General features: G+C 36.6%; 1 protein-coding gene across 2 annotated transcripts in view; it reads left to right on the forward strand.

Annotated features, from left to right (window-relative positions):
• NHLRC2 (NHL repeat containing 2) overlaps positions 1–9,247 on the forward strand; it is a 59,098-nt gene extending 49,851 nt beyond the window's left edge. For both annotated transcript variants that reach the window (XM_032608047.1, XM_032608049.1), the window contains 5 exons: positions 1,244–1,475; positions 2,046–2,168; positions 3,083–3,292; positions 4,295–4,514; positions 8,831–9,247. In XM_032608047.1, coding sequence (XP_032463938.1) covers positions 1,244–1,475; positions 2,046–2,168; positions 3,083–3,292; positions 4,295–4,514; positions 8,831–9,087 — 1,042 coding nt within the window. In that variant the 3' untranslated portion in view covers positions 9,088–9,247. The remainder of the gene's footprint in view (positions 1–1,243; positions 1,476–2,045; positions 2,169–3,082; positions 3,293–4,294; positions 4,515–8,830) is intronic.
• Positions 9,248–11,405: the final 2,158 nt, after the last annotated feature.

The following is an 11,405-nucleotide window of genomic DNA, read 5'->3' on the forward strand; positions in this document are numbered from 1 at the left end:
TTCCACATAAGTAGAGTTGTCACTTGTTTGCAATAGTAAAGTGTCCATTTGGATCACATTGACCTGTATTATAATTTTAAGGACCCTTTATCGTTATTTGTTACTGATCTTCAAGTGGTAATAGCTCCTGAGCTTTTAGAAGTTACCGTTTCTCCCCACTCTTTCTACCTTTAATAAAGGCAACTCCTTTTTAAAATCGTTGTAACTCCTTTATTTGTTTGGCATATTGGTTATTACATGTATTCCTCTGAGTAGGTTATTTTTACGAGTTCCTTGAATAAATGGCTGTATTTATACATTTTGTGTCCCTTTGCCTCCACTCCTGGCTCCCTACCAAAGTTAGCATTGGGATCATATCAACTAGTAAATGATATGATGGTCATTTTAGACTTTTGCATGTTGTGCCCTATTAGGAAAAGATATACATATAGTCTCTCGTTATTTTGCATCTGAAGTCAGCTTCTTCCCTCCCCTCAACCCAGGACGTTACCATGTCTTCCTTACAGTTCCTCTGACATAAACTTAGAAGCCAAGGTATAAAACTTTCTCTGCATTACAAAAGGAATCATTACGATAGTCCTTTAAATAGAAATTTCCCTACTGTATATAAGAAATGGATTTGTACAATCAATTAGTTAAAGCAGTGTAATCATATTATTATCTTAAAATGAGTACCTGGCTATCTTTCACAAATTATTCTTTTAATTCTTTTTTCTAGTCTCTACTTATATACAAGGAAATAAAACATTTTTAATGAAAATTTAAGCTTTACGCTAGCAAGAGCTAGAAAAGGTTACCTAGATCTTTTTAATTCCCTTTCAGAACCTAATGTTGCATGAAGCTAAGAAGAGGTCAGGAAGTAAAGGTGGGATCTAGCTGTACCTACCTCTCATCACTTGGAGGAAAAAAAAAAAAAACTATCCCATCAATGATATGATCTTTATTCTTATATTTCTAACTTTGTCAGTGATTTCCTGTCTTGCCATTGAGAATAGTTTCACTTTTGTGTATGTCAAAAATTTAAAAAGGTAGGAAGGTCTCTACACAGTGGATAAATAAGTTAATGATTAGAAACGACAGTGAAAGGTGATCTGCACAATTTAGGCCAAGATCACTGGATTTTTTTTTTTTTTTTTTTGTATATAATGCTGTCACCATTGATTTCATCATTTACATTCATTTGTTTAATGAAATTGGACACAGTATAACAATGTTGACTTCACTATGAATTTGTCTTTTTTAGTGAGTTAAAAAAAGGAACCTGCCTTCGGTTTGCTGGAAGTGGAAATGAAGAGAATCGAAATAACTCATATCCTCACAAAGCCGGTTTCGCCCAACCTTCAGGTCTTTCTCTGGCCTCAGAGGATCCCTGGAGCTGCCTGTTTGTAGCAGATAGTGAGAGCAGTACAGTGAGAACCGTCTCGCTGAAAGATGGAGCGGTGAAGCACCTCGTGGGAGGAGAGAGAGATCCTATGGTAATGAGAAGCACCCTCGTGTGGTGTGCCTGCTTAACAAGCTTGTGACTTTCTGAATTGTGAAGAGTTAATAAAGTTTAGGAAGGAGAAAGTTCTTGGCTTATCCATGTTAAAATGGAAGTCAAACCAAAGGAAATGTGAGTATGAAGAAATACAAGTAACAAAACCACCGAAGAAAATAAAATGACTCGACTTGATTATATATAAATGTCAAAGTTTCAGGAGAAAAGGAAGGATAAAATATTGATTACCAAGCAAGGGGAAAACGTAGATTAGATATTTGGCAGTAGGGTGGAAAGAGCACCAGATCAGTAGACTTGACCTGTTCCTGATCAGCTGTGTGATTTTTGTGAATAAAATTCCTAAGCATCACAAATTAATTCAAGTTCAGAATTCTATCATTTTTTTCTAATTTCAGTCAAATGCCCAACCCTATTTATATGAAATCAGACTTCTTCCCCTTTAAGTAGCATATACAGCTATCTTAATTTTCACTTTATACCCTAACAAAGCACTGTAAAAAATTTTAATACATGCTGTTTCTTTCTTTTTTAAAAAAAAAAATAAAAGAATTTATTTGCTTTTGGTGATGTTGATGGAGTAGGAATCAATGCAAAGCTTCAACACCCACTTGGAGTAACTTGGGACAAGAAAAGGAATTTAGTTTACGTGGCAGACTCTTACAATCACAAGGTGAGTCTTGAAAGAATTATATAATACCCTGCTTTTCACTTGCAGTATTTAAAATGCTGAAAGATCTGTGAGCCTCCTACAATTACCGCTAAAATATAGCGAGGAATGACAGTTTTGGACAACTGTACATAAGCCTTTCTGTTCTTTTCTTGGTCCTTTCTTGCAGAGAGGATGTGATGGTACTCTGAGCTGGGGGGAAAGGACTGAACAAATTCCCAATGACTAGCCAAAACTTGTGAATTGCAAGCCATTAAAGCTGCTTAGTAAGGTTGAGTAAATGAGGACAAGGCCGGTAGCAGGGAAATTAACACGTCAAGTAACCAATGAACATTTTTGAGCCTTTGCACGGTTGCCACGCCTGTTAGCAAGTAATTCGTAATTCCGTTTTCATCAGCATTTCCATTTTTTTTTGTCTCTACTGCATTCTTACTGTGCATTTTTCCTTTTTATAAAATCAGTGGAACCCAAATGTTAATATTTTTGTGATGAGAGACTGAATTTAATGTAATTGAAACACAGCAAGGAGTCATTAACGATAGTAGCCAAATCCTCAGCCAGTGTTAGATATTCATGAGAAGAAAGTCAGTGCCACTCTGTCCCATTGTGAGGGGAAAGAAGAACATTAAAAATTTTTTTTAATTCCATAAATAATTTTATCAAAGATTGCTTCTAGAAGACAGGATGTAACTGGGGATTTTATAGGCTTAGCCCTCAGAATGAAATATCTCCCCTTAGACTGTAATTTGAATGTTTGGCTTTTTAAGAAAATATGGAAATGTCTGTTCCTTTTCTGAGATTTATTAAGAATTCTAATGTCAATCAGGAATTCTCTGGCTTGCTTAATATGATACTTTTCCTTACTACAAATGTGCAGTTGAGCTTCAGATATATAAATTTTTGTTCTATCTTCTTAGATTAAAGTTGTGGATCCAAAAACAAAAAACTGTACAACATTAGCGGGAACTGGAGATGCAAGTAATGTTATCGGTTCCAATTTTACCGACTCAACTTTTAATGAACCAGGAGGCTTGTGTATTGGAGAGAATGGTTGGTTATTATATGTGGCAGACACCAATAACCATCAAATTAAAGTGATGGATTTAGAAACAAAAACAGTTTCTGTGGTAAGTAATCTTTAAGTGAAAGGGCATCATTTTAAGAAAGATTCTAAGATCCTCAGCAACAACAGGCACTTTTGGTTAGGCCATCTCTGGTGGTGAAAGTGAAACGTGGGTAGAGTAGTGAGTGGGTGCCTATTCCAAGGATATCCTGTTATTTTTAAAATAAAAATTCCATTTGTGCCAAGAGTGTTTGAGAAAGATTCTAGAAGTTGGAGAGAATTTGATGAACTTTCAGAAAAGGAAAAAAAAAAGGACTCATCTATTTTTAAATGTATGGACATACTGATACACTACACATACAAACTATGTGGGTTGGGTTGTTTAATCTTGGGTGTTTTTTTTTTTTTAATGATCCTCTGACTAGTGGGTAATCTTTGTTTCCTGTGGTGAATCCATTACCAAATAATCTTTAAAGGAAGCTCTAGGAGCCACATTTCTCAAGACTTAAGAATAAGATTGGAAGAAACTTAAGTAAGTTCTAATTTTAAAGATATGGACATGGTCTCTAATACAAGTTACCCCTTTATATATCACATTTGCCTGGAAAAATGCAAGTTTTTTTTCTAAAATTCTAGGAATTTCCAAGATGTGTTTTAAAATAAAAACACAGATTCCCATCATAAGTGTCATTTCTCTTGACATAGATCTCTGATATAAGATGAATGACATCTTATAGTTGGCAATGAAAATTATAAGAGGGTGTATATTATATCCACTACATTTAAATTGATAGTTTTATATTTCCTGCTATCTATAAACATATCGGACAGTTAATTCAGTTTCATTCATAAATGTTGGCAGTTTTTTGGCCAGGATGAAATATTTTTCTGAACCTACAAAATAATCATGAGGAAATTTAAACAACTTCTGATTCAGAAGAGAAGGGCAATTAAGTTTCCTTGACACAGAATCTCATGTTTGTACTGAAGTCTGAAAATAAGCTCTGTCAGTCTATAATACTATAAAGTACTTGTGCTTTAAAAAACAGATTTTCTTGTTTTCTAGCTCCCAGTCTTCAGATCTGAAAGTGCTATGGTGGACGGCTCATTCCCAGCAGAAAAACAGAAGACCTTACCCAGACTACCTAAATCTGCTCCAGGCATTAGACTTTCCCCGGTGGCTGCATCTCCAGGGCAAACTCTTCAGTTCAAGCTAAGATTAGACCTCCCATCAGGAACAAAGCTAACTGAAGGAGCACCCAGTTGCTGGTTTCTATCAGCTGAAGGTATGACAATAATCTTGCAAATGCAAATCTTTCATAAATTCTTGAGACTTGATCTAGTAATTTTTCTCACTTGTGATAGGTTTACAGTTGGGCAGGATTTGAGGAAGGTCTTGTAAAACAAAGATCCAGACTGAACCCCACTTTAGCAGTTTTCTTTAGCCTATGAGATTCTTTTACTAAATAACAGTGTAACTCACCTGAAGTTAATCATAATTGCCGCCATTTGCTATCAAGCAAATTCATTACATGAGACAGACTCGTGTGGTCTTAGAATGTTAGGCCCTTGAATATTAGGGCTGAGAGGCACCAAAGGACACCATCTGTTTTAAGACTCTTATTTTATAAGTGAGGAGACTAGGGGCTCAAAGAGATAAAGTGATTTGCTGAAGGGCATATATTGAATTAGGTCAGAAGATGGAATTTGAACCCAGCTCTGCTGGCTCTTAGTGTAGTGTCTTTTCCATTGTGCTACTCCATCTCAAACTAGCTCTAGGGTTATTAGTCCTAAAAACGAAGTTAGTTTTTTAAAGACATAAAATTCAAAGCCACCAGTTATGCATTGGGATGTTACAAAAGTTTCCAAACCTCACTCTCGGTTTCTGTACTTAACTCACCATGGTTTGTGAACCAGCACCGGTCCACAGACTATACTTTGGTGACCCTGTTCTAGAGCACTGCAGCATAAAGAGATCAAGGAGGGAGGTAGGGACCCACATGGAAGACTGAAGAGTGAATAGCAAGTAGAAGCAAAACCAAGAGGGAGGGTAGTTTCCTGGAGTAGGTGTTTTACGGAGCGTGATCAGCTGTGTTGAGCGCGATTGATAGATCAGGTGAAATAAGGACTAAGAATTGATCGTTGATTCAATGTTACAGTTAATTGATGTCTTCCACCAGGGCCGTTTCAGAGTGATGGAGGAGGTGCCTGATTAGAGCAGGTTAAAAAAGAATTGAAGGAGAGGAACTGGAGAAAGTTAAACATAGATAGCTCTTAGAGGAGCTGAGCTAAAAAGATAAGGGAAAAGAGAGCAGTTGCCCTCAGGGGAAAATGGAGTTGAGAGAGCAGTGTGTTTGTTATATTGATGGCAAAGATCAGTAGAGGAAAGGACTGATGGTATGTGTTGCGGGGTATCCTAAAGGATAGGAGGATAGGAGAGGTGGCAGGCTGGCCTTTGCCAGGAATGTGGACCTCATTTCCACGGTAAGGAGGGAGGGCCCAGTGTGCGACTCAGAGATCTAGATGGGTAACTGTGAAGTGGATGCTTGTGGAAGCACTCTTCTGCATGCTTCTGTTTTCTTAATTATTGGGAAGCACAGCCATCAGCTGAGAGTGGGAGAGGGGGAGGGGGAGGTTTTGGCGGTTTGAAAAAAGAAGAGGGTCAGGAAGGTGGGAGGGTGACTGCATGAGGGAAATACAGTGTGACTGCTGACCGGCCGGGAGGCTGTGTTTGAGGCTGGCTGTCATGAATTGAAAGTTAGGCTAGTCCACGTGGAGGCTGTTTGTCTTCAGCCAAGGTGAGGCACGAGGGAGCAGAAGTGTAGGTATTGGCTGCGCAGTTTAATCAGCAGGTGTCTGGGGTCCTGACCCAGTATTGATTACGATCACCACCGTACCGCTAAATCTCACGGATTCTCTTCTAAAGAATTAAATTGATTTTTCCCTTGAGTTTGATTTTTTTTAATATATTCTTGCTTTTAACTGAATTAACTTGACACAAACTCTAATTCAGTTCCTTGGTGGTTTTATTATTATCTTTCACTTTTCCAGATAGCGTCTGTCAAACGCTTTAGAGCTCTCAATTGCTGTTCATTTTATTTCAGTAGTATCATTAGGACTTGACTTACCAGTTATTAAGCCTGAAGCTGTGTTTTCTCCTCTAGGGATTCCAAAGGTAGAATTTGAGCCCCATTAACTTTCTTGCGACAAGAATGCCAAAGCCATTGCTTAAAAGTATGCCATTCAAGTAGAAGAAAAAACATTGTTGGAGGAGGATGTGTAATTAAGTACAGATGAATTACTATGATTAGAGTCCAGGCAGAGCCTTTGTCCTCAGTCACTAATTTGTGATCTTTTAATCTCAGAACATTTCCTGTTTGAGTCTGTTCTCCAAAGTATTCAGTTACTGTAAATTATGTAAAGATTTGGGTGTGTGTTTGAATCACAGTGTGAACTTACTTCATGAACTTATAAGTAATCAGTGTACTGCTTGTCTTCTAGCAGTGCTTTCCAACATCTCTAAGAGAGTAGGCAACAATTTGAAAGTGAACAGTAGTAAGTTCCGGTCCCTAGTGATCTTGCTGTGTCCTAGCCTCCCGTGCTCTTTCATAGGTTCTCACTCAGTTTTGAATTTGCTGCCTGACTCCTCCTGTCTCAGGCCCTCTCACACACTTTTCTTTTGTACGTTACCCAGGTCCGGGCTTTATGCCTTCTTACCTTGGTACCTTCTCAGAGCAGCAGCTACTGTCCTGCAACTGCCCGCTTGGTATCCACACCAGGAGAACAGAGAGATCTGCCGGAAGGAACTGCTGAGTTAGAGTTTGCTGGCTCTGGAGTGACTGACTGAGCCTGTGGGGAGATCACCCCCATCTACTCCCCACAAAGGAGAGGGCTGAGCCATGCAGTACTAGAGGAGGATGTTTGGGCAGAAGAGAACTCAAACCCTGGCCATTCATTCCACAGTCCTCTGTAGGTTCAGAGCAAGTCCTCAACTGCCAGTTTAACTGTCCTGCCTGTGTCCATTAGTCTGAAAGCATTGCATCATTTGGAGATAACTGCTTTAACCGCACACAGAAAAATTAAAAACAGAGTATTTTTTTAATAGGATACTGGTAAATTAACATGTTTATTTTAACTCTAATACACAAGTTAATTAGTATCAAGTTATTGGAGTACAAAACATGGATAGTATTAAAGGAAAGTGAAGTGATCTAAAGAGAAAAATTCTTAGCTATTTTTAGCCATCTATTTTAGATACATGTGATGTGTCCAAAAATTATCTAGAGAAACACTGTTTTATTTCTAGAATTGGACATTAAGATAGTGTAATTTACTATTTTCCTGTTTTTATTTAACATATAAGAAGTTCCCCCACTAGCCTGCTATCTAACAAAATCAAACATTAAAATAAAACATATTCTTCAGTCCAGAAGCAAGCAAAAAGGCCAGAGAATTTTAAAAGAATTGTTTAAAAGCTCTGCACTTAACTCTTTAGATTCTCAACCTTTCACATTCTCCTTACTCTTATTTGATATATGTATCTCAGATTTAATTTTTCAATCAACAGAATATTAGGAGCAATAAACTAAAGGAGAGATAAAGAGGACCAGTAGAGGCAGGTGCTCTAGTCTGTTGACTCATCCTGAGGTCAAAAGAGAGAAAAGCTAAAAAGTAGACATGGAATTTCATCACTACTCAGTAGATGGTCCACTTTTTGTACAGATGGCCCCGAGTCGTTAAGTCGTTAGGTTACGTTCAATGTGTTCTATTTAAGATGGCAGGAAAGCAGGTCCTGCATTTCCCAAATGATGGCTCTTAATTAGCTAATGCTGAGTGTCAGCCTAAGTATGCACTTCCTCAATATGACGCATATGTTCCTTCTGAGAGAAGGCACTGGGTGAATAAAAACATTTTAAAAACTTTAATACTAGAAGACTTAATGATTTTTAGTGGGTTTTTAGACTTTTGTTACATAGATAATCTATGTATTTAAGTCTCAGGAGTTTTATGTGTTAAAATGAGGTAGACAAAATCTATTCATTTTCTACATTGAGTCCCTTGGAATAATGTATTCAGTGTTACTTGTTTCTTAAAAAAATCAATGGCTTTTTAAAATTACCACCTTTGGATATTCAGTAGTTCATCATCTTGAAAGTCACTGCAGTTGTACATACATTTGTATTCCCTGGATTATTTTGTAGTTTGCATATTATATTTCTAGACACTTATATGGTAAAAATGATCTATTTTCTGAAGTGTCCTATGTTTATTTCTAGAACTTATTAATAGTTTTCATTTAAAATTCCATAATCACATTTTAAATCTATAACCATATTGGCAGTATTCATCTGGATTTCAGTAGAAATAACTTTATTATTTATTTTACAGTGTTCAAAGGAAGAATTTTAATTTGACATCAAGATGATTAGACGAGGAACTTCTTCTATCTTATTTTGTATCCTCCACACAGAGCACAATGCCTGGCACTTAGAGGCTTTCAGTAAATCTTTGTTGATTGAACGAATCTAGTGTTCGTAAGGTTTGTCCACTTTCCTACTTGACTTCTCATGCAGTCTTAATAATTTACCTGTTTATTTTCTAGGCAATGAATGGCTTCTTCAAGGACAGATACCATCTGGAGAGATAGAGAGCATTTCCAGTCAACCAACAATCTCACTGCAGATCCCTGGGGATTGTTTATCACTCGAAGCCGTTCTCTCTATCAGCGTATTTCTCTATTACTGTAGTGCAGACAGCAGTGCCTGTATGATGAAGGGAATTTTGTTCAGTCAGCCTTTACAAATAACCGATACACAGCAAGGCTACATACCTCCAGTAGAACTCAAGTATATATTTTAGCAAGCTGCCTAGCATCCCAGTGCCTCCTGTTCTCCATCCCCACCATTACTGTGTAATTTATGAAAAGAAACTTTATTTCTGCCTCTGGGTACCCAGAAACCCATCGTTGAGTTCTAGCAACTGATACTAAAATAAAGCTATGCTCCTTATTTATTTATTATAGACAAATTCCTTCCTTCTCACTGTGTACCAGCTAAGTCATTGACCGTGATTTGAACCATGATCCTGTAATCTGTGCTGCTATTTGGCACAAGACTTAAGTCCACATTATAGGACAGAATATTATCATGGGATAATTTGCAGTGAATACTGATAACAATAATGATACAATTTTTTTTTTTTTTTTGCGGTACGTGGGCCTCTCACTGTTGTGGCCTCTCCCATTGCGGAGCACAGGCTCCGGACGCGCAGGGTCAGCGGCCATGGCTCACGGGCCCAGCCGCTCCGCGGCATGTGGGATCTTCCCGGACCGGGGCTCGAACCCGCGTCCCCTGCCTCGGCAGGTGGACTCTCAACCCCTGCGCCCCCAGGGCAGCCCCGATACCAAATATTCTAACTAATCAGGCAGCACATCTGAATGTGTAAATTGCACAATAACTAGACAGTTAAGATCCAGTCCACATATAAGGATGCCTGCCATTCAAGGTGCAAGTTCTGTTTTAGGCCCCCAAACACGTCTTTTCATCACAGTAGCAGCTTAAAGAGTACCTAGGTGGTAAAAATGTTTTGTTCTCTTCTGCGATTTTCTCATTTGAGATATATTTATTCAGTCTTTTAAATTATTTGCTATTTTAACATACCATTATTAATGGTATGTTAAATATTCTGTATGTTTCTATATACAGAAAATATATTTCTATATTTCTAAAAGTTAGAGTCTCTAAGGACATACAGGCTCACTCCTTTAACTTTTTTTTGAATGAACAGTCTTACCAAATAACGGATGAATCCACAGAAATGTTATGCCTTTCAAGGAGAAAGGGACTTTGGGACACATTACTGTCTGTGATACCACTTAAAGAACTGTGACACTGAATCTGATGCAAATGGGTATGTATGTTGTCTTAGAAGTTTACACTTCAGTTGAAGCGTTAAATGCAGATGTTGTTGGGTTTGGGGGTTTTTTTGGTTCCCATATTCAGAATTTAAATTATGATCATTTATTGTGATGTTTTTAAAAATTACTGTCAAGCCTTCAAAGTGAAAATTTCAATGTGAAGCACTTTCATGCTATTAATATGTATAGTATATCTTAATATATTACTTTAAAATATTAAGGCTGAAACATACAGTGATTTGATGACACAGTCACCAGAAGATATTGAAAGGTTTTTTTAATCATAATTTCTCTTTATAACTATTTTAGAAGCCTCTGCTTGTTTTTACTAAAACTGATTCAACATGTTTGTGGTTTAATCAACTTACAAGATTTTTAAAAACAGGAGAATCATATTTATTCAGTAAATATTTATAGACGATATAGCATAATATGCCTTCTCCCTTCAAAACCAGTGCTCAATTTGAAGTGTAATTTTTAAGCATGATCATCTGCCCATATCTTTACATTTTTTTGAACTATAGTTTTGAACGTACTATTCACTTCTTTTATTCAAGTTACCTAAATCTGAAGGAAATGCATAGATCATGACTTCCATTTAATTTGTAGCCTGCTAAAGATATTTTTAAAGAGAAGTATTATAAATGTAAAGTTAAAAGGAATTCTGTTTAAAATTATATATAAGTACCACATAAACCTTTTCTCTCCATAAAAAAATATGTTCTGTAATAAAAGGATATATAACATTAATTTGCTCTTTTATGGAGAATAGGCCATGGTAATTTTTTAATCTCATTTTATTATTATAGTTCTCACTTCCAGTTGGACAGGATAGTTTGGCTTAATTTTTTCCTATTTAAGGACAATAATTTCACTCTCTGAAAGACGTATATACAGTTTTAAATTGTTAATTCAGGAATGCCTGATAACTATTTTTTCAGTATTATACACAAATATACACACAGTATGTATTTTCATGTATTTTCATACTAAAATCCAAAAATATTTCTTGTTCACTTTATCTAGACAGAGTTTTCTGTTAGTATTAAGCTTATGCTCTTCTTGAACATTCTTATTCTTAGCCAGCCACTAGTCTGCATTGTTTTCTACATGCAAAATATTATTTATATGGATTGGTATGATTTTTTGTAAATCATATTAAGCAATATAAATAGGTTCCTAGAATTTATGACTAACATAAATCTCTTACATAAGAGGAAGCACTAGAAAGTCTATTTTTTTTACAATTTTTTTTTTTTTT

This window comes from Phocoena sinus, chromosome 16, assembly GCF_008692025.1.
Source record: "Phocoena sinus isolate mPhoSin1 chromosome 16, mPhoSin1.pri, whole genome shotgun sequence".
Lineage (NCBI taxonomy): Eukaryota > Metazoa > Chordata > Mammalia > Artiodactyla > Phocoenidae > Phocoena > Phocoena sinus.